At 43.0% G+C, this 27,346-nt stretch overlaps 1 protein-coding gene and 2 non-coding genes across 3 annotated transcripts; 1 reads left to right on the plus strand and 2 right to left on the minus strand.

Moving 5' to 3' along the window:
- The first annotated feature begins 732 nt into the window (after positions 1–732).
- LOC135103468 (sialate:O-sulfotransferase 1-like) lies at positions 733–24,709 on the plus strand. Its single transcript, XM_064009804.1, has 10 exons — positions 733–955; positions 18,921–19,110; positions 19,392–19,429; positions 20,020–20,097; positions 20,331–20,412; positions 20,643–20,779; positions 21,904–22,060; positions 22,176–22,264; positions 22,684–22,837; positions 23,715–24,709. Exons 1-10 carry the CDS (start codon positions 811–813, stop codon positions 23,911–23,913), a joined length of 1,269 nt encoding a protein of 422 aa, XP_063865874.1. The 5' UTR covers positions 733–810; the 3' UTR covers positions 23,914–24,709.
- On the minus strand, positions 17,391–17,463 carry Trnaa-agc (transfer RNA alanine (anticodon AGC)). Its single transcript has one exon. It is a non-coding gene; the product is annotated as a tRNA-Ala (tRNA).
- Trnaa-ugc (transfer RNA alanine (anticodon UGC)) lies at positions 17,467–17,538 on the minus strand. Its single transcript has one exon. It is a non-coding gene; the product is annotated as a tRNA-Ala (tRNA).
- Positions 24,710–27,346: the final 2,637 nt, after the last annotated feature.

Consider the following 27,346-nt stretch of genomic DNA (forward strand, 5'->3'; position numbering starts at 1 on the left):
CGTTTTCATCTTCGCCTTGTCACTGTTTGATTAGGTTTGCTGTTCTTCTCTTTCTTTCTATCCTTGCCGTGGTCTGGTTCTATATCCTTCTTATCCTTCTTTTTCCTCCTTCTCCTCCTCTTCCTCTTCCACTTCTTCTTTCTTGTCTTCGTCTTCTGCAACGTCGCCTTGTCTCTGTTATTTGCTGTTCTTTTCTTTCTTTCAATCTTTATCGCCGTCTGGTTCTTTATCCTCCTCCTCCTCCTCCTTCTCCTCCTCCTCCTCCTCCTCCTCCTCCTCCTCCTCCTCCTCCTCCTCCTCCTCCTCCTCTGGCAAACAGTCTCATTAGGAACACCAAGTCTAATGTTTACCTTTTCCTTTATCTTTCTTTCCCTTGATATTCCTTCCTCCTCTCCGCCATTCTTATCGTCTTCCTCTTTTGCATCCTTCCTAATCTTCTTTTGTCCCCTCCTCCTCCTCCTCCTCCTCCTCCGCTTATTATTATTATTATTATTGTTATTATTATTTATTATTATTATTGTTGTTATTTATTAGCATCACCATAGAATAGTAGTAGTAGTAGTAGTAGTAGTAGTAGTAGCAGTAGTAACAACACCATCACTAACCGGTAACAACAATTAAGGTTACTCTTATTTTAAGCCATCTAGTTTGTTATTCAGCACTTTTAAATCCAGAGTCCTTTCTCCTCCTCCTCCTCCTCCTCCTCCTCCCACCTCCCACCTCCCCCGTCCCCCTCCCCCGCCCCTTCTTCCTCCTGTTCCTATTGAAGACAAATATAGCCACACCAACGAGGGCAAGGCAGTGGAAGGAATGAACGGAAAAATACCTGCCGTGTGTCGCATATCTACTAATTTCAATAGAGGCGCAGTGTGTTCCCGCCTCCGTAGCAGCAGCAGCAGCAGCAGCAGTGGAGGTCTTGCATATTCCCGTCGGCCGCTCACCTGGCAACCTTTGTGTGAGTTAAAGTATTGTTCTATCGCTTTTTTATTATTATTATTATTATTATTATTATTATTATTATTATTATTATTCTGTGGTCTTGTTTATCATCAGTAGGTGTTAGAAAAGGGTTGGCTTTTGTTCTTTTGTTTTTCTTATTCTCTTTCTTGTTTGTGCTCTTGTTGTTTTCTTTTTATTCGTTCCTATTCGTTTTTCTTCTTCTTCTTCTTCTTCTTCTTCTTCTTCTTCTTCTTCTTCTTCTTCTTCTTCTTCTTCGCCCACCGTATTCGCCTTTGTCCGTTCCTACATGAAAAAAAAGCAGGAAGTGAAAATCTTGCTCCCTGGAGTAAAAGAAGTCACTGGCAAATATATTTTTCTTGCCGGCTGCATCCTTTCTCTCTCTCTCTCTCTCTCTCTCTCTCTCTCTCTCTCTCTCTCTCTCTCTCTCTCTCTCTCTCTCTCTCTCTCTCTCTCTCTCTCTCTCTCTCTCTCTCTCCATGCGTGTTTTCGCCTGGGGTAATAATCTGGAATATCAGAGAAAAGAAGAGGAGAGAGAGAGAGAGAGAGAGAGAGAGAGAGAGAGAGAGAGAGAGAGAGAGAGAGAGAGAGAGAGAGAGAGGAAACAAATAAAGGGAAGAGTAGGGATGATGGAGGGATAGGAAAGGGGAGAGAGAGAGGTGAAAGGATAAGAACAAGGAGGAACAAAAGAAAAGGAAAATGTTTTATCTTTCCTCTCTCTAAATTCCTCTTCCTTTTTCTTTTGCCCGTTTTTTTTTTTTTTACGTTCTGATATTTTCTACTTGCCATTCGTTTCATCCTCTGCTATTTCTTATTCTTTTATCGTATTTCTCATTCACACTTTCGTTACAATCGCGGTCATCGTCTCGGTATCATTTTGCGTTACCGTAGTCATCGTAATTATCTTCTCCTTTTCTTCTTCTTCTTCTTCTTCTTCTTCTTTTATGCATGATGTGTGTGTGCTTAACAACTGTGAATGATGGTGGCGGATGTCGTCATGGTTGGCGTGGTTCTTGTGGCATGGCTGAGTGTCATCTTCCTCTTCCTCCTCTTTATCTTCCTCCTGCTGCTACTCCTCCTCCTCCTGCGCCCTGCTCTTCCCCGTCAAGTGAGGCTTCCGGCACTTACTACCTGTTGTGTGTTTGCCCCTGCCACACACCATATGTTTGCCCGCCTCAAAAGTGCTGATGAAACTTAAGCTCTCTCACTCATCCTCTTTTCCTCCTTCACCCGCCCCATTCCACATCGTTCCACCACCTGCCCGCCCTCCATCTCCTTCCTTCCTTCCCTCTTGCATTTTCTCTCTCCTGTGTTCCTTCCATCTTCATCTTCGTTCTCATTCTCCTTCATTTTCTCTTCATATATTTTTTTTTTCATATCGTCGTCTTTCTCCCGTCTCTTCTTTTCTTTCTTTTTATTCTCTTTCTCTGCCTTTTTGTTATTCCTCTACTTACGTTTCTGCTACTTCTCCTTGCCTTTTTTGCTCCCCTCTTCCTTTATCGCCTCTCTTCTTTCCTACCTCCTCTCCTTTATTTTCTTCCTGCACTCTTCATCTTCTCTTCCTGCTCCTTATCCTTATCCAGGTTTTCTTTCTCCTCTCTCCTCTTCCCACTTTCTGCTTTGTCTTATTCCTCCTCCTTCTTTCCCCATCCCCCCAATTCCCGCGGGATCTGCGTTGGCTTGCGGGCCTCTAGACGAAATTTAATATTATAGTCATCTTTTCAGCGTTTCGTCGTAAATTTTGATGTGGGAGGAGGCACAAAGGGAGGCGACGTGCACCACAGCCTCCACGAAGCCTATGGGAAGGGGCTGCACACTGGAAACTGCGCCTAGAATGCCCCAATGCTCTCCTTTATCACCCTTGAGACTAAGGAGTGGTGGAGGGTGCGTTGTGGTGGTGATACATGATGTGTGTGTGTGTGTGTGTGTGTGGACTGGGTGATGATAATGGTGGTGGTGGTTGAGGTGGTGATGATTGGTGTGGTTCTTGGGGTGTAATGGAAGGCAGTGTTGGGATTGGTGTGGTTATGTTTGTGTTTGAGACTAGTAAGGATTTATTGAAGGTGACACTTAGAAGCAGAATTAGTAGGTATAGTAGTAGTAGTCGTAGTAGTGGTAGTAGTAGTAGTAGTAGTAGTAGTAGTAGTAGTAGTAGTAGTGGTAGTAGTAGTAGTAGTAGTAGTAATATCAGCATCATAGCCTCCTCCTCCCCTTCCCCTGCTTCTACCTACAACATATAGTAAATTCTTCCCCTCCTAATGCCTCCTTTATTCCCTGCTCTGGTCGTATCTTTCTCCCTTCTTCCTCCATCTTTTTTTCCCTCCCTTTTTCCCGCCACATTCCTCACCACTGTATGCAAAGAGGACCACGCCTCCTTTGCTGCCTGGAATTCTGGAGGGCCGGCGTCCTCTCTTCTTTGTATTCATCAGCGTGGCGAGTTATGACGTGATCTGGGGATTTGCAGTGCCTGGGATTGTTCCTGTAGATTTTTTTCCTTCGTTGCTGGATTTTTTTACTCATGAAGGAGGCTGCTTAAGCTGATAAAGGGAGTGAAAAACTTGGCATGTTTGTGGTCTTCTTCCCTCCAAAAAATGCAGTGATAAGTAAATCCGTGAATAAATAAATAAGACTGGAAAAAAATAAGTCTAAATGGAAGGAAGATATAGATTTTTTTTTTCTTACATGTATTAGTGAACCACTACCACCACCACCACCACCACCAGGAACAACGATAACGATAAGAAGAAAAGTAGAACAGCAACAACTACTACTACTACCACCACCACCACCACCACCACCACCATCACCAGGAACAACGATAATGATAAGAAGAAAAGTAGAACAGCAACAACAACAACAACAACTACTACTACTACTACAGTAAAATTCCTCTTATCCGGCATCAACGGGACCGCCGACATGCCGGATACTTGAATATTGCCGGATACTTGAATAGAAGTGAAATTATGTCCACAATCACCACCCTACACTCACGCATCTTACCATAACAATGATCAGCTGATCTTAATCAGCAGCTGATCTGATCAGCTGCTTAAGTGTAAGCACAACAACTTTAGGCATGATGAAGGTGTCAGGCAATAAACAGTGCACACGCGGGACTGAGTCACTGAGTAAACACAGTGCAGTGGGCTGCGGATGGCGCGAAGCAGTGCGCTCTGGTGGCGAGGGGACAAAGTATGCCTCGCGCGGGAATTTTAATCGATTTTATGAGTACACATTGATTTTTTATTGATTTTAAGGCTCGGGGAAAAATGTGCCGGATACTTGAAGCTGCCGGATACTCGAATGCCGGATAAGAGGGATTTTACTGTACTACTACTACTACTACAATAAGCATTCCTATTACCCGACCTCCCCAAAGCTCATGTGAAGCTAGACTGGGATCGGAAAGAGGAACTGGCAGAGCAGGAGTTTTTGTAAGAGTATTTTTAAGCTTTAATTTAAGCTTTTTTTTTTTGTGGAGCTTCAGGACAGGTGAACTGCGGTGATTACATTTACCTGTGTGTGTGTGTGTGTGTGTGTGTGTGTGTGTGTGTGTGTGCTAATGAAAAGTGGGCGTGAGAAATTATGGTGCTCCAGCTAGCACTAATGACTGGGTTTTTAGTTGTTGTTGTTGTTGTTGTTGTTGCTGCTGATTTTACTAGTGCTGCTGCTGCTGTTGTTGTTGGCCATGTTATCATCACCATTACAACAACCACCATCATTACCACCACCACCGCTACCACCACTATCCCCGTCACCACTGCTCATGACACAAACACTTTATTCATTAATCTCGTTGACAAAATAACACACACACACACACACACACACACACACACACACACACACACACACACACACACACACACACACACACACACACACACACACACACACACACACACACCTCATTACTCTATCACTCACACATCATCCCCCCATTCCTTAATCCCTTCCTCCCCTCCCCCTCACCCTTCCTCCCCTTCCTCCAATCCCTCGCAAACATTTTCCAACCACCACCAGCACAGCACACTACACTCCACCCCTCCACTCCACCCATCCCCTCCTCCCTTATTCACCCGGCAGTTGTAATGATGCCCCCAGCCCTGCTCCCTCTCACCCCGGTTGTTTATTTTATTTCTTTTTTTTTTTTTTTTTTTCTTTTTCAGTCGTGTCACCGTCAACCGAACTTTTCTCATCGGCGCGGAATGAACTTTGTCTCCTAAATTGCCGTCATGATCAAGTGTGATAATGCAAGCGCTCCGTGACAAAAAAAAAAAAAAAAAAAGTGAGAAGGAAAACTAAAAAAAAAAGAATCGTGCTGTTGTGTATCATAATTATTATCTTTTTTTTCATGTTGACAAAATTAATATGAAGCTTCTCTTTTTTTTTTCTTTCTTTACTGTATTAATTTATTTGTTTGCTTTTTTCTCTGGTGTGTGTGTGTGTGTGTGTGTGTGTGTGTGTGTGTGTGTGTGTGTGTGTGTGTGCGTGTGAGAGAGAGAGAGAGAATGAGAGAGAGAGAGAGAGAGAGAGAGAGAGAGAGAGAGAGAGAGAGAGAGAGAGAGAGAGAGAGCCGTGTGGGTGAATGACTGAATAACACGGAAGTTTATGTGACACAGGTGAATGTTCTGCTTTTTAGGGGAAGCGTAAACCCGAAAAAAATGGAAAAACATCATATATTTGTTTACACATTTATTTGTTTTATTTGTTTGTGTGTGTGTTTGTTTGTCAGTTTGCGGAGGCTCTGGCGCTGCAGGAATTTTTGTTTTCATTGTTTTGCTTGTTGCTCGTATTTCCTTTTTCTTTTTTTATATTAGTAGTAGTAGTAGTAGTAGTAGTAGTAGTAGTAGTAGTAGTAGTAGTATAGTTGGTGTTGTCGTAGTTGATATTGTTGTTGCTGTTGTTGTTCATGATATTATCTAAATACAGCATATAATTATACTGTACATGAGAGAGACAGACAGACAGACAGACAGACAGACAGGCAAAAGAGAAGAGTATGTTTTGTATTTTATAAAGCACACCCGTGGCAAACTACATTGTGTATTCGTATTAATAATAACAGTTACTGCAAATATCTTATATATAATAAAACATGGTTCAGGTTTCTAAAAAATCAAACAAAAGAACGAGTGTGTGTGTGTGTGTGTGTGTGTGTGTGTGTGTGTGTGTGTGTGTGTCTGTGTCTGTGTCTGTGTCTGTGTGTGTGTGTGTGTGTGTGTGTGTTTTGTGATATTACTAATTGCTTCCTATTTTTGTTTTGTTCAGATTTTTCATGTTTGACGTCACTTGATATTGTTGGCAAGTCAGTAATATAGATATTATATTGTAGTAGTAATAGTAATAGTAGTAGTAGTAGTAGTAGTAGCATTGCATAGTAAATATATACTTTCATCCACTATTTATATACATACACCGCATCACTCAATTTATTCATACACACTCTATCAACCTCACTGCAAAAAATATGAAGGCTACACTACTACCCAACTACCATACCACCACCACCAGCACAGTTCATCCATACCCACACATCCCTCCCTCTCTCTCTCCCAGCCTCCCACTCTCGTAATCTCACCGTAGCATCCTCCCTCTCACTCACGCTCTCATTTCCACACTTCCACTGGGCTCTTCATCACACAGTCACTCATTCTCGCCCTTGTCAGCTGAGTATTGCCAGTTAGCGCCGTCCTTCCGCTCTGGCTGAAGCTGAGAGGACTCCCGGCTCATCCTTGGCAGCGATTCGTGACGCGACGGAAATCTTGCCAAAGTTGAGAGATTCTTTGGCTCCTGAGAGACGTGGTGTGAGAGAGAGAGAGAGAGAGAGAGAGAGAGAGAGAGAGAGAGAGAGAGAGAGAGAGAGAGAGAGAGAGAGAGAGAGAGAGAGAGAGACTGCTGCTGAGGGAAAAGACAAGAGAAATAGTGAAAGTGACAAGCAGACACAATGATGAAAGATAAACTTTTTAGTGGAAATTGAACAAAAATGATGTTAATTGAATTTCCTTGTAAAAACAAAGGATATCACATTGAGGTCATTGGCTCTTTACTGTTTTTTTTTTTTTTATGAGTTCATTGTTGTTGCTTTTTTCTTTTTCATCATTGTCTTTCCTTTCTGTCACCTTTTCGTCTTTGTTTCTTTTCTTTTAGTGCGTCGTTCACCTTGATTTTCTTCTTTACCTTATATACATTTATTTATTTATTTATTCTTTTTTTTGCGTTCATTGTTTATTTTCATTTCATTGTTTCTTTTTAGTTTCTTTTCTGTGTTTTTTTACCCTCATACTGTTTTTTTTTTCTTCTTCCTCCTATCGTTTCTTTTCCTTTTGCTGCTGTTTTTCTCACTTTCTTCTTTTACTGTTTCCCTTCATCTTACCATTTATTTTTCCTTTTACCGGCTCTTTTCCTTCCACTGTTTTTCTATTCTTTTTTTTTTTTTTTTTTCCTTTTTACTGTGTCTCCTCGTTTTCTCTCACTATTTATCTCTCTTTTAATAGCATTTCACATTTGCCTGACTCAGAACCTTCACCCACGATTTATATTCCGCGCAAAAGGAAATACATTATGAATCGTCCCGCAAAAAAGTAACAAGGAAGAGAAATTTTTCGGACGGCAAACGCTGAAAATTGCTTATTTGCCTTGAGCCGCAGGAACATGTGACGTGCCGTGCTGCTCTGTGCTGTGGTGGGGTGCGGTACGGTGTGCTGTGATGTGTTGGGATGTGTTGTGTTGTGTTCTGCAGTGCTGTGTTGGGCTGCGCTGTGATGTGCCGTGATATCCTATGCTGTATATATGCTGTGCTGAATATTAATGCATGGAAGTTTTATTTTATTTATTTAATTATTTTTTATTTATTTATTTTTTTTTTTTTCTGACTGAACTGAAATAAAAAGATTCGAAGGTCAGGTTAGTTTTGATTTCTTTTAGTTTCTTTAATATTCCTTCCTTCCTTTGTTTGGTCAGATTGCCATATGCCTTGCGCTTTGGCATGAACGAGACTAACCCTTTTTTTTATTATTATTGTTTTAAAGGAAACCGAAATGACAAAAATAAAATGATAGGTTTGTAGTATTTTTCTCACTTTTTCTTTTTTTTTTATTTATTTATTTATTCGGAGTTTCAGTTGCGTATTCCATATTTTTTTCTTTCCTTTCATTCCTTCTTTAGTGTAACTGGCATCTGTATTTTCTTTTCTTTTTTTTTTTTCAATTTAGAATTTTAACGGATACTAATTTTGTAACTTGTTTTTTGACTGAAATTAAATACCACTATACAAAGGTTAGCTTAAACTAGTAGTAGTAGTAGTAGTAGTAGTAGTAGTAGTAGTAGTAGTAGTTATTGTTGATCTTACTATTACTGTTGTTGTTGTTGAGATAGAAGTAGCACTAGGAACAGTAGGAGTAGTAGTAGTAGTAGTAGTAGTAGTAGTAGTAGTAGCAGTAGTAGTAGTAGTAACTAATTATTGCTGCTCTTACCACTACTGCTGCTGTTATTGTTGTTTTGTTTATTTGCTTTTCTCCTCCTGAAAATTTTTACACAAAGCATTTCACTCCCAGCCCAGAACGCTAACAGACATTTTCAGCCAATATTACTTGTAAATAAAAACAATTGTCATGCAGCCAATTAATGGAAAACTAACTTCATACATTTATTTACTGTTGTTTGTGCCTTTTTATTTATTTGAGTGCATGTGGAAATATTTTGGAACGAGAAAAACGAGGAAAAAATATATGGGAAAAAATGTTAACTAGAGAAGAAAGACAGGAGAGAGAGAGAGAGAGAGAGAGAGAGAGAGAGAGAGAGAGAGAGAGAGAGAGAGAGAGAGAGAGAGAGAGAGAGAGAAAAATAGCAGTTTTGTTGAAATATTTATATAATTCACAACGCAATGATTCTTCCATCGCAGCATGTATTGGTCGCCTTTCTCTTGTTAGTATATGGAAAGAAACTCTCTCTCTCTCTCTCTCTCTCTCTCTCTCTCTCTCTCTCTCTCTCTCTCTCTCTCTCTCTCTCTCTCTCTCTCTCTCTCTCTCTCCAGTTTTTCCTACTCTTCCAGGTTTACCCATGAAGAAAATAAATGCTGATGTATATAGAAAGAAGGGATGCAGAAGGGAAAGATATAAACTGATAGACAGAGATTATATGAAAAGATTAGATACCAAATTAGATGTCTGTCCATAATTAAGGTTTCTCACGAGCTACCCTTCTCCAGTATAGTAAAGTAAGTGAGGTAAAATAGGATGAAAGAAGAAAAATAGCTGGTAACAATAGGAAATAACACATGCGAATAGAGGAAAGAAGGAAAAAGACTAGAGCAGAGAAAGAATGGAAAATAACAAAAACTGCGGAATAAAAAAGAGAATGGGAGGGAGAGACGGCAGGATGAAATAGAAAAGGAACAAAGAAGAACTCAAACATAACAGAAAAGGATAGAATAGAGGATATGATGGAGAGACGAAGAGAGGGAGAAGAGAAATGAAGTGTTGGGGAAGGAAAGCGAATATATGAGAGATTTTGTGGTGAAGAAAAAGTGAAAAAGAGAGGGAAAGGAAGGGAAGGGAAGGGAGACAAGCCAGACAGACAGATTGACAGAGACAAACAGACAGACAGACAAGGGGGAAGGTCTCTGGGGGCAAAAAGAAAGAAAAAAAGTAATGTAGCAAAAAATCTTTCAGTGGTGTGTAGATTTTATGCCACCAAGAGAAAAAAAAATTAAATGTTGTGGGAGCATTTTGTAGTGAAAGATTGAAAGGATAAGCTGTCACAATTTATAAACTGACGCAGTGACCTGATGCACACACGAACAGATAGACAGACAGACAGACAGACAAGAAACTAAGTAAATACGCAGGCAGATAGATAAAAGAGACAGGAAGATAGACAACTTGTTTTACATGTACGTATTGTATGTGTGTGTGTGTGTCAGGTGGGGTTGAATGGTGGTGGTGGTGGTGGTGGTAGTGATTTTACAGTCTTTCAACAGCGGCAGCAACAACAACAACAACAACAACAACAACAACAACAACAACAACAAACCAACAACAAAAGACAAGCACAGAAGAACAACAACAAAAAAAGAGCTCGCCAAAACACACACACACACACACACACACACACACACACACACACACACACACACACACACACACACACACACACACACACACACACACACACAATAAACCCGATACAACCACCGTAAGTTGCTAAGTAAGGACCAATATCGTGTTCTCGTGTGGCGACTGAACGGTCAGGGAAGAAGGGAGTGGACGAGGGACGGTTAAGGTAAAGGGCGATGTTATGGAGCCGTGAGAGAGAGAGAGAGAGAGAGAGAGAGAGAGAGAGAGAGAGAGAGAGAGAGAGAGAGAGAGAGATATTGTCTTGTAACTTTTTTTTCGTTTTCTTTTCGTTTTTCGCTATATATCTTGAGGCGAAATAGTAAAGTGTGCTGGAGACAGAGAGAATGAACTGTGAAAAAGGCATTGATATGGGAAATCTATGGAGTGTAGAGAGTACAGGAGGAGGAGGAGGAGGAGGAGGAAGAAGAGGAGGGAGAAGGAGGAGGAGGAGGAGAAAACCTAGAGGGGTCACTGACAGGAGGAAGAGGAGGAGGAAAAGGATACACTATCAAAAGGAACAGGAAGAGGAGATGAGAGGGGACACATGCTAAAGGAGGAATAAAAAATAATACAAGAAATAGTGGAGTGAAGTGGAGAAGGTGTTAAAGGAGAAGAGGAGGAGGAAAGAAGGAATGAGGAGGGGAGGAAACAGAACCAAAGGAGAAAAGAATATTTATCTGCTATTATTCTCCTCTTTTTTACTCTCCCCAGTTATAATATTGCTCCCCGCTGGGCGATATTAGGGCGAGGGGAGGGAGACTGTGACGGAGGAGATGAGGGTGGTGGTGGCGATGGTGGTGGAGGTGGAGATGGTGCTGGTGGTGGAGGTGGAGATGGTGGTGGTGGTGGTGGGGCTGGCAAGTGTTCCTTTTTTTCAATTATCTCTCCCTCATCTCCCATTTCTCCCTCGCTTCCCTCTTCTCCTCATCTTCATCTTACTTCCCTCTCACTTTGTCTTCCTCTTACACTTACGTTAAATTGCGTTTTGTGGGGAAGGACGTGTGTGTGTGTGTGTGTGTGTGTGTGTGTGTCTGTGTGTGTGTTTTGTATTGATATTTATGGCTGTTTGTAAAGGCTTGGGGTCTTTTTACCATTTGTTCTTCTTTATTTAATTCTCCATATTTGTCCAAGTTAGACTCGCTTCCCGTGGCCACAAAATTACGTACCGCTCATGATTTCTTTCCCTCACATCCGCACAGTTCTTTCTTTGGGTTCTTTTCGTGCCCTTTTAAGTAAGGAAGGTTTTGTCTTTCACATAATACCATATCCAGTTTTATAGGCTTCACTCCTGCTGTGGTGGTGATTGTGGTAGTGGTGGTGGTGGGGGTGGTAATTGTTGTTGTGACGATAGTGATGGTGGTGGTGAAGGTATCTCCTCCTCCACCTCTTCCTCTTCCTCTTCCTCTTCCTCTTCCTCTTCCTCTTCCTCTTTCTCTTCCTCCTCCTTCATGTGGTGGTGGGGGACTGCGATGAACTATTCAGGCCCAAGAAGGTTCACTTAAATAATTGCTTTGAGTCGACAATTTTGAGACTCTTTTTCTTTCTTCACTGCCTTGGATGATCATCAGACAAAACACTAGTGAGCTAAAAACACGTATGCGTCTTGCCAGATCAGTGAAAACCACAATGCATTCACTTTTACTCTTCAACCTCTTGTTCTCTCTTCTTTTTCGACTTACAACCGAGATCGTATAGTATCTTTGGTCTAATCTGAAGGCTGGCCATTGGATTCAGATAACAAAGAGATAGGAAAGAGCTTATTTAATTGCTCCCCACTTGTGACGATGGAAAATGTAATAACCTCCTACATGCTGAATTAATAAAAAAAAAAAAAAACTAATCCTGGAGAGAAAAATTATTTGGTATTGGAAGAGTTAATGCGGAAGTGTCCAAGAGAGAGAGAGAAAATGTTCCGAGCATTCAGTACGTGATTGGCTGATTGGAAGCTTTGAAGGTCACAGCGCGCCACTGCTCTTGGACAAGTTAATAAAGGATTACAGCCTGGAGAGTAAACTGATCTAGTATTCGGGAAGTTAACACACCACTAATCGCATTGGCTGTTTCCCTCTGCCTCGCCTGCCGCAGTGACACTCCTGGCCGCCGCTGCATTATGAACACCCTCCATTCTGAGACCCTCATTGACGCCCTAACAACACTGGAAGACTTCATGGACTGTGACCTTTTTTTCACCCTCATAACCCAGACGGCGCCGGTGTTTCTCCACGTCTGCTGTCTCGCCGCCCATCACCCTTTCACTGTAACGGCCGCCACTCAGCACTTTCTGGCCGCCGCCCCCGACCATTCACAGGAGCGGCCGCCCCTTGATGCCGCCACGGAGCCAAACGACACTAAACGACGCTTTAAAGATGAGTGAGTGAGCGGCTGCGGCAGTGCACGTTCGTATATACCCACATCCAAACACATCCACACGCCGAAACTGTATACGTACCGCCATCCAACCCAACCATACCCGCGCCGTCTCATCCCATCCAACCTCGCCAAGTGAGTCCCATGGAGGAAGATCAAATAACATAGAGGTATTCACGCGAGGCCTTTGTTATTCGTTTTTAGTAAGATTTTTTTCTATTTTTCTTCTTTTTTTTTTCAATCCTTTCAGTGGAGCCGCCGCGGTGGATGGAGCGAGCGAGTGAGTGACCACCGCGGTATTTTTGCTCGAGTGAGGACACCGGATTGAGGGAAGGCCGCGAAAAGCCACAAAGTTATGTATTCCACGTGAATTGCGCGCCGCGTGAATTCAAGGATGGAATGTTGAATGTAGAGGTGGTGGCCGGTTGGTTGGTGGTGGTGGTGATGGTGGTTGTGGTAGTAGTGGTAGTAGTAGTGGCAGTAGAAGTAGACAGTAGTAGCAGTAGTAGTAGTAGTAGTTATTGTGGGAAAAGGAGTACGCAGAAGAGGAGGACGAGGAAGAAGAAGAGGAGGAAGAGAAGGAAGCGTAATCACAGTGGTAGTAAAGTTAATGGTCATAGTAACAGTAGTAGTAGAGTACCGGCAGCAGTAGTAGTAGTAGTAGTAGTAGTCAATGAAGGTGTGATGATTATACATGCTTGAGTTAATAACGATACTGAAGCTTGAAATACTTGTGTCAGTCTTTCCCTCCCAGCGCATCACCACCTTCAACTTTTCCTTTTCCCTGCTGGCTTTGTCTTTCGATCTGCATCACCAGCATACGGAGTAGAAGCAAGCGGTCCTCTCCACCTTTTTCTCTCTCTCTCTCCATCTTTCTTTGTTTTCTTTGTTAACACTTTATATAATGCGCAGGAACTCTCTCAGTAATAAATCCTGCCAGCACCATGCACGTACTGTTATTAAGACGAGAACAAAGTAATAATGATAATAATAATAATAATAATGATAATAATAATAATAATAATAATAATAGTAATAATGATAATAGTGATGATGACACACCGCGTTGTTGGTACATAAGGGAGATAGCAAAACCCCAATACAGCTTGAAAGATTAATAGAAATTTTATCACCAACCCCAATACGAGGTAGCGAGCTCAGCGGTGACTCACGAGCGCTTAAATTTGCTCCGGGCTAAAATCTACTTATATTTCCTTGGTTTTTGTTTATCTTCCTACCTGCGACAACTTAAACAAATGACGTAATCCATTTTTATTTGTTTAAGAAGCCAATAGATTTGTTATTGTTTTTTGATAGTCTCTGAACCTTAGTCTGCACATATTACTTTTATTTTCCTTTTCTTACGTGCGACAGCTGGTTTGCGATTTAGTGCCAGTATTATTATTTTTTTTTTTTTAACTATTTGGTGTGTTATCTCCAGTATCCTTAACTTAGCAGACTCTAGCGGAAGATACTGAAACTTTCATGCGTGTTTTCATATTTCTGTCGCTAACTTAACATAGATTTTGCATCATCAATAGAAAACAACACCCATGAAAACTTGACTTAACACCTCCGTGGCCTCTGAGATGATTTGCCTTGATGAGAGAACGTGGAATTTAAGAATACAGAGAGATCACTTGTACCGTGTCTCGTTTCCTACATTTCATAACATTTCATAACAGTACCTCGATGACACCACAGATGCACCCTCTCCCTCTACCCCCTTCTTGGGACGACCGTGGCCGGAGTAAGTGTACCCGGCTTATGCAGATCTTGTCCCAGCCCATCCATCTTGAAGGCCACGCGTCTCCAATCATCTCTCCTGCCTCCATATTGAGAGCTGCAGGTAAACACGAAGTACCAACATATGCAAGACAATCATGAATTACACCTGGTACGCCTGATTCCATAAGCATGGCTGGATTTCTCGTGTTTTCCCTGTCTGCACCACCACCACCACCACCACCACCACCACAGCCAAGATGTGAAACTGGAAGCTGCTTTGAATGAACCCTTGTTTACCTTTCCGCTTCCAGAACAGCACGAGGAGGAGGAGGAGGAGGAGGAGGAAGAGGAGGAGAATCATATAAGGTGGAAGATTGCAAGTGCTGTTACGTGTTTGTTTGTGTGTTTTGGTTTGTTTTGCTGTGTTGTGCTGTGTTGTGTTGTCTCCCGTCGCATCTTGTTTCTTTGTTTCTGTCATTGTTTGTTTGTTTATTTATTTATTTTTTTGTTTGTTTGAAGGATGTGACTTGATTGAATGAGGAATGGCAGTGTATCATTCTTTGTTACTGTTATTGTTATTATTATTATTATTATTATTATTATTATTATTATTATTATTATTATTATTATTATTATTATTATTGATATCACATCAGCTACTATTAATACTGCTGCTACTACTACTACTACTACTACTACTACCACCACCACCACCACCATACAATAATATTTCATTCATCTGTCCATCGTTTCTTCCTTCTTTTCCTCAGTTCTTCCTCCTTTCATCCCTCCTTTCTTCCTTCTTTCCTTCCAGATCTCATCTTCGCCCTCACCCTCTCTCCGTCCTTCCCTGTCATGACCACCACCACCACCACCGCCACCGCCACCGCCACTGCCACCACTAATTAAAAGTAAAACAGGCTCCTAAAAGTTGTCTGGCAGCTTGCACCAAACGACGCTTTATTTGTTTTGCCTGCGAGTAAACATACGTGTAGCAAGACTGTCAGTTAGCACGAGAGAGAGAGAGAGAGAGAGAGAGAGAGAGAGAGAGAGAGAGAGAGAGAGAGAGAGAGAGAGAGAGAGAGAGAGAGAGAGAGGCAGTCAGTCAGTCAGTTTGTCAGTTTTTAGTTTGTTTGTTTGTTTGTTAAGAGAAAGGCGAAACACACAGAGAAATTACATTGCGCTCCAGAGAAATTGAAAGACGAATGGAACTACATACAAAATCCCCACGAAGGACGAAAACAGACAAGACTGAACTGAATTGAACTGAAGAAGCAAAATACCTGAAAACCAACGCAACTGACGATAAGAATCGCAGATAACACTCACCCTGATAATAACCGAAACTAAAACAAAACCCGAGGCACCCCCAATCCCTCTACCATGAGCAATAAACAGACCGGCAACCTAATACTCTTCGTGTCAAGGTTGGCAAAGAAAAATAAAGTCACTCTCTCAGTCCTGTCCGCTCACTGTTTTCCGAGGCAGCGACGCGAGATGAATTCGGTCAGCGGGACACGGAGAAGGGGAGGTCAAGGGCGAGGGGGAGGGATGCGCGTGGGAGTGAGAGGGGAAAGGGGAAGCGTTTGGAGTGAGAGTGTGCGGGAGTGAACCAACGCAAGAGTCAACTGGGCGTGGAAAATTGAAAGGCAAGGTTCTCTCTCTCTCTCTCTCTCTCTCTCTCTCTCTCTCTCTCTCTCTCTCTCTCTCTCTCTCTCTGAAGATGATACCTCTTTTGCTCTATAGACTTCCGCATAAAAAGTTAGGACAAACACACAACAATTAAAAAACAATAATAGCAAATACTACTACTACTACTGCTACTACTACTACTACTACTACTACCACCACCACCACCATCTCTACTACTACAAACTAACAACCCCAATAATCACAACAAATACCCACACGCCCACACGCCCACACCCACCCATCTACTCGTAAACCAACCCAACACAATCAAATAATCCCAAAACAACCAAATTCCCAACCCAGCTTAATCTCTTCCCTCCCTCTCTCCCTCCCTCTGTCAGCGCCGCCGCCCGATGAACGATTGTCCCGCTAATGAATGCTGAATAATGCGGCGCCTCGTTAAGTGTGTTTATGGCAAAGGTGCGTGACGAGAATAATTTTCCCTTTGCAATTGAGTGATCCCAACTGCTTTTGTGTTGATCCCGAGCCGCGGCGTGTGGAGGAATGATGATGCGTGAGGGAGAGAGAGGAAGAGGAGGAGAGGGGGGAGGGGATGGTCAAGATGCATGAGAAAAATTTGGTTGTTACATCGTTGACAAAAGAAAACAAGCAGGCAAAAGTGAGTTCAGTTGTACAACCATTTGTCATCTGCAAGCATAAATCTCTCTCTCTCTCTCTCTCTCTCTCTCTCTCTCTCTCTCTCTCTCTCTCTCTCTCTCTCTCTCTCTCTCTCTCTCTCTCTCTCTCTCTCTCTCTCTCTCTCTCTCTCTCTCTCTCTGTCCTTCTCCTTGCTTTATCATCCACTGCTTCTTTCGCCTTCCTCTTCATTATTCTCCCTTATCTCTTTCACTCTTTAATTTACCCTTTTCTCTTTCTTTTGTTCTGTGTAATCTTTCTTCCTCACCTCTCTCTCTTTTTTCCCCTTCCCTCCTCCATTGTTTGTCCAGTTTGCCTTTCCCTTGTTTTTTCTGTTAAGTCTCTTCCTCCCTCTTTCATTCGTGTCTCTACTTGTTGACTATGTGTTTGTTTTATTCTTTTATTTATTTTTTTCTCTCTATTTCCATTTGTTCTCTCATCCCTCTGTCTTTTCTTGCAGTGGTATCTTTATTCCTCGCTTTATATTTTCCTTTCTTTGCTTGTATGTCTCTCTCTCTCTCTCTCTCTCTCTCTCTCTCTCTCTCTCTCTCTCTCTCTCTCTCTCTCTCTCTCTCTCTCTCTCTCTCTCTCTCTCACGTAGCAGTACCTGTATTAAACATACCTATCTATATTTATCTATCATTCTTATCAATAAATTCATCTAATCTTATCTTGTAGGTTCCCCTTCATTTAGCACTAACAGTCTGATTACTGAGCCTATCCCCGTCATTTACCACTCCATTTACATCATTCGTGTAAAAATATAAATAAAAAAAAAAGGAAGTGGAGTTCGGCTGAGGGATTCGAACTCAGACCTTGGAGGTTAAAGACACCGCTGATAGAAAATGTAACTCCTTAAAACTACGGACACTATCCTAAAACAGGTGAACCTGGAGATGCGGGGTATCGATCCCCGTACCTCTCACATGCTAAGCGAGCGCTCTACCACTTGAGCTACATCCCCTGGTGGAGGTGCCGGGGATCGAACCCGGGGCCTTTCACATGCAAAGCGAACGCTCTACCACTGAGCTACACCCCCTTGACAATGTGAGAGGAAAGAAGTAAATCCCTTTCGTGGTGATAATATGAGCGAGAAGAGAAATTGAAATGGAGGAAGGAAGGATGAGATGGAAGATGATAGTGGGAATGGGTAATGAAAATGGGAAGGATGGGAGTTTGAAAGCACTACACACTCATATATACATTACCTACACTCTTGGTCTCTCAGTGCATAACTGAATCATCTTATGTACAACACTTTACAGTTTACACTTTATTGTTTCTTCAGTGTAGCCAGTGGGTACTTCCAGTTTGTATCTATTTCGGGAAACGACGTGGCAATAATAACCACTGACGGAGGAAATGTAGTATTTTATGAGATTCTTTCCTGCTGTTACTTCCTCTTGTTTTTACTTCCTTTTTTCCTGGTTGGTCATCCCTTCCCTGCCGCTCCGTCGTCTGGTGAGTGGAGTTGTGAGTTGTGAGGAATGGTACTCTAAGAAATCAGAGTCCTTACCGACACGTCTTGTATGCAGGTTCTACCATAAAGTATCAGGACACCTTCAGGAACTAGATTAGATTACCCATTAAGTAACCGTTTTCTATTTTACTGTTTTGGTGTGCGGCACGATATCAGGCCTTATTTTCTCCGTTTTTTTTTTTTTTTATTTATTTGTCAGCTTCACACGTAAAAGAAGATGAACAATTAATTAATGATTCGATAAACAAAATGGTAAGTAATAATGATGTATCACTACTGTTATTACGTGTGTGTGTGTGTGTGTGAATCTGCGAATCTGCCCTTGACGCAATCTTACCAGTACATCCCACCCACAAGTAAAACATCAACACTCCAAAAATAACAAGAACAGTTTACCCTCAACCCTTCCTTACAAACAGCTAACGTTTCTCCTATTCGAGCCTCAACAAGCGCCATCTCACTGAACCGCTCACACCAGGAAAAGAACAAGGTGAAATGTAATAGCGTCAGGGACCAGAACACGCCACACTTCCTTGCTGACACACTGGGAGGGTTTTCGTCTTGGTTTTCCTCTTGTATGCTACCTATCCTGGTGGTGGTGGTGGTAGTGGCGGGGAAGGAGGCAGGGAGGGTACAGGGTGTGAAGCTGCGTTTTTCCGGGTATCCAGTTCACGGCTAGGATCCACAACGCAGTATTCTCTCTCTCTCTCTCTCTCTCTCTCTCTCTCTCTCTCTCTCTCTCTCTCTCTCTCTCTCGGTGTTCAAACTAGAGAACAGGACGGAGAAACAAATAAAAAGTAAACGATAGATTGTAAAATTAGGTAGATAGATTTATAGTAGACAGCAAAGGAGATTAAACGCACACATATTTACTTTGATCGTGTTTCTGACCCCTAAAACACAAGAAAATTAGTCATAAATCTTACCTACTATCTTCTCAGTGATGGCCCCGCAGTACACACCGCCCTGCCAGGCTGAGGGGAGGCGCAGGGAGGCGGGGGAGGGAGCTGCCATGGTCCTCGTGCTGCGACGGTGCAGGGTGAAGAGCAAGGTGGTGATGATGATGTTGATGACAGTGATGATGATGATGATGACGGTGGTGATGATGATCATTTGTTGTTCTAGATTACCGTGAGTATTGTGAAAGGAATTATTACGTAGATTGGTTGAGAAGGAAGTAATGAGTGAATAAGGTTTATGTGAAGTGAAAGAAAGGGAAAAATTCTGTATATTGACTACGAAATGTATACAAAATAACAAATTACTAATGGATAAGTTGAGTAAAGAGGAACTATATTGTAGCTCTAACTGAATCTCTCTTTCGAATCATATTATGGAAACAAACACACAGATGAATCGGCTCGAACAACTTTGATTCACCGCTCGCTCACTCATTCATCTCCTTTCCCCAGCAGCTGCCGCCTACCTGTCCGCTTCGACCCTCCACCAGGTAACTCACACAGGAGCAAAGCATTACTTCATCCACCTGACAGCCTTTTGCCCTCCCTAGACACTTGTCATTAGGTGTTGTTTCAGATTCTTGTTCATCAGAATAAGTGATAAAATAAATTGTATATAATGAATCTTGTACTTATAGAATTTCTCGGTGATGTTATTGTTTATTTACCTCTTATACATCTGTTGAGTGCAAAGAATACTGTAGAGGAGAGAGAATAGTGAAAAGGTAGAGTTCTAAAGAGCATAGAAACATTTTTATGATGTATTCTGTTGCATTATTTATTCACTCTAAAACTTACTCCTCTTTAGTATTGTACAAGTCATATTTATATATAAAAATGAAGAAAACAGGAATAAAAGGATTCTCAAAGGAGATTAGACAAATTTATATATCAGGATTATAGGTAGAAATAAGTAGGCATCTATTATACAGAGACTGTCACGTGTATGCTCAGTGACTTTTGCAACTTCCCTTGTATCTTAAGTGTCTACGTTCTGAGTGTTCTGAGTTTTACGTGCGATAACTTCATTTTTTTTTTTTTTTAATATTTCCTTGCAATTCTGTTATTTTACTTTCCCCAGCAGACACTTGCCTCGCGTCGAAAGCACTGAGCCATCCGCTGCTGCAGAGAACCAACGGGAGGGTACAGAGACTGCCCGGTGAGGAGCATATTGTTTAATCCCCCTCCCCCCGTCTCTCTCTCTCTCTCTCTCTCTCTCTCTCTCTCTCTCTCTCTCTCTCTCTCTCTCTCTCTCTCTCTCTCTCTCTCTCTCTCTCTCTCTTCAACTTGCCTGGTTTTAAGTCAAGAATCATGGGATAAATTTGAATATTACTAATGTGTGTGTGTGTGTGTGTGTGTGTGTGTGTGTTGACGCAAGGTCTGCCCCCACAGGTGACGTGCTGGAGGTGGACCTGGAAGGGTCGTCCTGGCAGCCCTGGAGAGAGCCTGGGAACTGCTCCAACTATCTCACAAGGTCATTTCCCCCTCCCCTATCTTAGTCTCTCTCTCTCTCTCTCTCTCTCTCTCTCTCTCTCTCTCTCTCTCTCTCTCTCTCTCTCTCTCTCTCTCTCTCTCTCTCTCCATTATTATGCCTTTGTTTATCTATGTTGTAATGCATGTGTACGAGAGAGAGAGAGAGAGAGAGAGAGAGAGAGAGAGAGAGAGAGAGAGAGAGACCCTAACACTGGGCGTCCCCTGCGGCAGGTTCGGGCGGCGCCTCTCCCCCGTGCTGCTGGTGTCCCTGCCGTGCTCGGGCAACACCTGGCTGCGCTACCTGCTGGAGGGCGCCACGGGACTCTTCACGGGCTCCCGCTACTTCGACGACCACCTACAGCACGGCGGTAAGCACACACACACACACACACACACACACACACACACACACACACACAAATATCCTTAACGTGGCTCTATTTTGAAAAGTTTGTGTTCTTATAATGTTGTTGTTTTTTACTCGGGTTCTCAAGCTTTGTATTCTCATAAGAATTGTTTTCCTCAAAGCCACAGAAATGATTACCTAATTTTTCAAGCTTTGTTGTCTCGTAAGGTTTTTTTTTTCTTAATGCCTTAGAGATGATTAGTCGGGTTCTCAAGGGTGTTTTCATTTCAATATTCTGTAATCTTTCTAAAACTGTTGCTGAATAACTAGAAACATCCTTGAAAACCCCAGTAATGTGCACCAGAGTTTGTTAAGAGTACGTTGTCCAGATTTTCTTTTGGGTGCTTCCGCTATGGGTCGCCACATTGGGTCAGCCTTCTCCAAACCTCGGTCTTGTCTATCACAAACATGTCTTTTCACTGCATCAATAAACCTTCCTTCAAGTCTTCCTCTCTTCCTCCTGCCGGCACCCTCCTCCCACAGTACGCAGTGTGGACGAGGCACTGAAATATTATGCAATGCTGTCCTTGCACGTCTGCCTCTTCAACTTTCCGGTTACATGTGCCAAGAAAAATATAGTAGCTTGCTGTTAGGTGCTCCAGACCACTTGTAAATTGTATAAATTGTATAAACACTTTTTGTTCCAAACTTCATAATGCCGACTTTTTTTTCGTAACTCAAGTAGAGGATTGTAGTAAACTAATGTTATAACCCTTTTTGTAGAACTTAAAACCTATTTTTCTTTATTTTTCTTTACTCTTTGTTCCCTTGCATATTCAAAAATATTTTTCTGTGAACTTTTATTTCACATGTGGTGAATCCCATTCTGGTCTCTCTCTCTCTCTCTCTCTCTCTCTCTCTCTCTCTCTCTCTCTCTCTCTCTCTCTCTCTCTCTCTCTCTCTCTCTCTCTCTCTCTCTCTCTCTCTCTCTCTCTCTAACAATACCTCTTCGTATGTATCAATATTTGTATATACTAATTCATTCATATTTAACTATTTATCTATAGCCATGCATCTGTCTTCTCTTCTACATTTACTTCATTCATCACGCTGCGTCGAGAATCATGCAACTGTGGCCATCTCTAGGGTTCCTGGGGGAGGGAGTGACCATGGACAAGGGGACGACTCTGCTTCACAAGACTCACGGCGCGACGCTGGAGCCTTTCACCCATGACCTCGTGACGCGCTACCTCGAGGTGGACCCCAACCTGCCCACCGTGCTGCTCATCCGTGACCCCGCCAGGTGAGTGAAGCTTCCGCCCCGCACTCTAGCTGGAAGAACATAAGGACATAGAAAAACACCCTCAAGAATTCTACGCAGCCTTAATAATTACACCTACGTTTCCTTGTGTTCCCAGGGCGGTGCTCTCCTACTACAAGCTGAGCAAGCTGATTGGAGGCGACAGGCACCGAGCTGAGATACCGGAGTCAATGTTCCGGGGTGAAGGTGAGTGAGACTCGCGGTGTTTGCTTTACTGCTTCATGAGGAACACATAAGACTCAATGCTTCGAAGGACCATATTCTGAAACACTTCCGCGCCACATCTCTGCTATATTCAAAAGGCTGTAGTTGGAAGTTATACGGGCTATAGTAACAGATTAACAAGATTTTAATATTATTAGCGAGAGAAAACACTCTTGAGAACACAGCTAATCACCTCTATGGCCTTGTAAAATAGTAGTGAGTGAGCAAAGCGTTTCAGAATACGGAGTTAAGACCGAGGCGAGCATAGTGTTATCCGAAGCTTTGATTTATTATTACACCCTAACTTGAGGAATAAAAGAAATTAGGAGGAAAGATAGCAAAAGTAAGGCATCAGTAAGGGAGGCGAAGTTACTGAAATGAGTCGTGTTTCTCGTACCTAGAGTTCCGTGACTTCGTGGCGGACGTGACTCTGCTGTGGGAGGAGCTGGCCACGGACCGCCTGCTGTGGACCACCAAGCCTCTCTACGTCCTGTATTATGAAGACCTCACAGCCAACCCCATCCACCACCTGCGCCTCCTCCTCGACTTTCTCAGGTATGTGTGTGTGTGTGTGTGTGTTATACAAGGCCTGAACTAGACTCGTGTGGTCCTGTGTTCATAACTAGAACCATCCAATCATTTATCACTTCATTCTCCAATCCATTTCATAAACCTATAATTCTATTTATCATTTAAGCATCCTTCCTTTCTCACTTTTCGTCTCATGTCGTCTCAAATACTCGTAAGCAGGATTTCCTCTTCTCAACAACAATAACACGTCTCTTTCGTGAATGTGTGTGTGTGTGTGTGTGTGAGTGTGTGTGTGTAGGTGTGGGTAAGGATGTAATTGAATATAAGGAGGGAGCAAGTCGGTACATAACAAGAAATTCGTGAATAAGGTTTCTGAGTTCTCGACATATTTTCCAGCAAGTCACTTTTATTTTCCACCTCCCACGCTTATTTTGTGATGCCAAGCTTTACTGGGAAATTTCAGCATCGTCTATACGCGTTGGATCTCATTGATAAAACAAGTAATAAAGAATACGCTCAAAACAACAACCTGCCTAACGAGATTGCCTTTTTAGGTCAGTATGAGTGAAGTTGTATTGAAGTGTTCTTGAAAATTCAGTGCATCACTCGAGATACTGATCACGTCAGGGGCATGCGAGTCTTTTTAAAGGGGAAGTTCGATATTGATGTGATAAAGAGTAAATTGCTGTTGCCTCGTTGCCCGGGAGGTGTGCGAATTTTCCCCCTGGCTGTGAAATGACACCTTAGCCTCATTCAAAGTGACATGCGGAGCTGAAATGGGTGTTGTTCTAGCAGAAAATAAGATAGAGATTTTACACAACCACCCACCCACCCACCCACCCACCCAGACACACACACACACACACACACACACACATGTAAAAGAAGACCTTCCCCGCAGTGTCCCGACGGACGAGGGTCGCCTGGTGTGTCTGGCCGCCCACCTCGACGGCTCCTTTAGGCGCAACTCCTCCAGGACCTTCGACCCTTTTACGCAGGAGGAGAAGCTCAGATTTGCTCAGGCCGTCAGGAGGGTGAACAATTTGCTGGAGCTCCTGGGCTACCCACTCATCCCCGCCCACGCTGACCGCCCTTGGTAGCTCGAGGCGACTGTCCATCACCAAATGAAGGCACCACGTTTGCCTGACCCACCAGGACAAGTCACTGCCTTGAGAAGTTGCCGTGAAGCTCTGTCAGGAAAAACTTTTATGAGGTGGACACTCCAGGAAAGGAAATTTAAGTTATTCACGTGAGAGCATTTGCTGGACATTGCATTCATGAAGCCCAGGGTAAATGCTATATGTTCTTGTAATACTCAGCTGCTATAAAGAAAAACAGTCTCTTCCCCTTGCTTTCGCCCAAGTGAGGCCTCAAATGGTGGACTCGTGTGGGCGTCCAGTGCTCTTGTGATGGGACAGTGGAGCGTGACTCGTGAGTGGAGGAGGGCACTTGGAGGTGAAGCGAGGAAAAGAAAGTGGCGCTGTGTGAGGAAAATAAGACCTGTTTCTTTCAAGAGATGTAATAAACTGGAAATCTCACAAAACACGGACAATGAAGGCAAATGGAGCGAAAACATATATTCAGGAAGGAAATGTAGGATGAAAGAGTGGAAGGAAAGTGGATGCGCGTGCAGCAGTAGCAGCAGCAGCAGGAGGAGAATAAAAGGCTCAGTCATGTTAGGAAATACTAAGGAATCAAGTGGATTTTTTTAGTCATGCTGGAAAAGTTTTGACCGATCCTGAGAAGCAAAATAAAGGTAATACATGAAATTTGCCTGTTATGGGAATGCAAATCATGCGCTTCTTCAAGTGGGGAGCAAAATGTTGGCCTGAGTTTTTCATTAAGGCGAAAAATTTTGTACATTATTTTTCTTAAGAATGGAATACAAACATTGTGCATGCTTCATCTCAATCACCACCATCACCGCCACCACCACCACCACCACCACCATCATCATCATCATCATCATCATCATCATCATCATCATCATTATTATCATCACCATTACCACTTTCACCACCACTGACAAAAAAAAAGTAAATAAATAAGCAAAAATAAAAGCTAAAAAAAAAAGTGAAGGCCACGGACATCGAGAAAGAAAGACAGGCAGACTGACTGACACAAGAGAAAATGCAAATAAGGAAAGAAAGTGGAACAACCGAGTTATTGGAAGGCAACAAAGTCACGGAGAGAATCAAGACGGAAAAGAATGCGAGGAAAGGAAAGAAATGGAACAGCAAATAGACAGACAGCCTGACAGATCCGTGAATAAAGGAGGAGGAGGAGAAGGAAGATGATACAAGGACACATGATGACACAGAGAGAGAGAGGGAGAGAGAGAGAGAGAGAGAGAGAGAGAGAGAGAGAGAGAGAGAGAGAGAGGAGAGAGAGAGAGAGAGACCCATCTTGTGTATTAGGGTTTCTGGGGCACATCATGTCCTCAAACAATGCCTTGGGGAACACCAGAATGAAGAGAGGAGAAAAGGAAGACAGATAAAAGGAAATCAGACCGTCAGATTGTCAGAGAGAGAGAGAGAGAGAGAGAGAGAGAGGAGGTGGTATTTGTCTGTCTCTGCCCGTCTGCCTGTCTGTTTGTCTGTCTCTATTTACCAACATCTCACATAACAGCGGTTCTTATTTCCTTTCTTCCTTCTCTCACCAACAAAAAGAAAGAAAAAGAAAAAATATAGGATGTAAAGGCAGTGAATCATTATAAACAAAAATCTAGTTACATGACACTGGCACGTGAAGGGAAACCATTTACTAAGAGATGTGACACTTTAACAATATATGGTCCTTTGGTTAGAGAAGGCATGAAAGACTGGTACCTTTTCTTAGCTTCCCCCATGATCCCGTGCTGTGAGGTGTCAGTACTTTATAATGTTCATGTTACTCTCAACCTCTGCAGGAGACAAGATATCATGAGCCGGATGAGTAAAACGTGTATCACTCAAACAGTCAATCTAGCCATATTCACTTACACAGCGGGAGAGATAAATAAGAGTACCCATGTAGTAGATTAAATGACCTACGCAAACACAAGTGAAACACAAAAAAAAAAAAAAAAATGCAAAAAATGAACAAGGACAAAGCGGAGAGTAAAGATGTGCATATGACTCCCACACGACAAGTACAGCCATTAGACACCATGTTCACCACGCACCCATCCAACGGACCCCCAACCCCCACCTCCCTCCCCACACACACACACACACACACACACACACACACACACGGCCATTCCCACTCCGAGACTCCCAGACAGAGACACGAGTGGCGGGCGCGGTCTTCCCTCAAAACACGCCTCTGAGTCCTCGAAACCAATGCAATTCACACCCACACCGCGCTCACAACAGCCCTCGAGGGACACTCCGCCCGCAGTCCTCATCTTCCGCGTCCATTAGGGAGAACCTGAGGCGCCCTTCTTCCCCCCGTGCAGCGTGTGGGGGGCGTGGGCGAGGAGGAGGGGAGAGGAGGGATCAATCGGCGTGGCGCGGCATACGGCACCCCAGAGAACGATTAGCTTATCCCCAGACACGCTTTAAGTTACTCGTTACTGCCAACTTTATATACAGTGACGGAGCTGTAATTCGCGGAGACTGGAAGTGACTAGAAGTGGTGTGTGGTTTGAGGGAGAGGAGGAATGGTTGGTTTGTGTGTGTGTGTGTGTGTGGGGAGGTGGTATGGAAAGGTTGTGTGTGTGTGTGTGTGTGTGTGTGTGTGTGTGTGTGTGGGTAGGGTTGGGCGAGGGATGTTATGTGTAGGGGGAGAGACATGTTGTGTGTGTGTGTGTGTGTGTGTGTGTGTGTGTGTGTGTGTGTGTGTGTGTCTTTGTCTCTGTTATGTTCGTATGTACCTGAATAATGGATGTACTATGCATGTATATATCTGTACACATTCTCTCTCTCTCTCTCTCTCTCTCTCTCTCTCTCTCTCTCTCTCTCTCTCTCTCTCTCTCTCTCTCTCTCTCTCTCTCTCTCTCTCTTTACACCATACTTACATTTTCATTTAGTAACGACAGCTAAAATGAAGCAGTATTGGGACATAAGTAAATTTAAGCCCTATTGACATTACATGTTATACCATAAGGCGTCATGGCAGTGTGGTGAGAGGAGAAAGGGTGAGAGTTTGCCCCTTGGTCTTCTCATAACATGTACCGTGCCCCCCTAAGCAGCCGTGCCACGTAGTAGTTCTTGGAAGAAATAAGAGAAAGTACGCTACTATATCATTTAGTGGTTACAGAAAACGTGTGCTCGTAGCTTTGAGGTAAGAAATGCACAACCTAGGTGCTTCCCACACGCCAGCTCCCCGCGTCCTCTCAGCCTCTTGAATTATTTTCACGGCGCGAAATGAGGAGGAGGAACGGTTGAAATAGACTCGGTACCTTAATATCGTAAAGGAATGGAAGAGCTGACGTGTAATGGGATTTACAGAAGCAGTGGAAAGCAGGAAGGAAGGAATTGAATTGTTGTATTCCACTGGGAAGCTGATGGCTGTGACAATAGAGGCTGTGGTAGTAGTGGCGAGAGTACC

Source organism: Scylla paramamosain, chromosome 9, assembly GCF_035594125.1.
Source record: "Scylla paramamosain isolate STU-SP2022 chromosome 9, ASM3559412v1, whole genome shotgun sequence".
Classification (NCBI taxonomy): Eukaryota; Metazoa; Arthropoda; class Malacostraca; order Decapoda; family Portunidae; genus Scylla; species Scylla paramamosain.

Coding starts and splice junctions, on each gene's coding strand:
- LOC135103468 (XM_064009804.1), top strand. CDS start 811: ATGAACGGAAAAATACCTGCCGTGTGTCGCATATCTACTAATTTCAAT. Junction 20,413..20,642: donor TGCTCCAACTATCTCACAAG/GTCATTTCCCCC, acceptor CCCCTGCGGCAG/GTTCGGGCGGCGCCTCTCCC. Junction 22,061..22,175: donor CTCATCCGTGACCCCGCCAG/GTGAGTGAAGCT, acceptor TTGTGTTCCCAG/GGCGGTGCTCTCCTACTACA.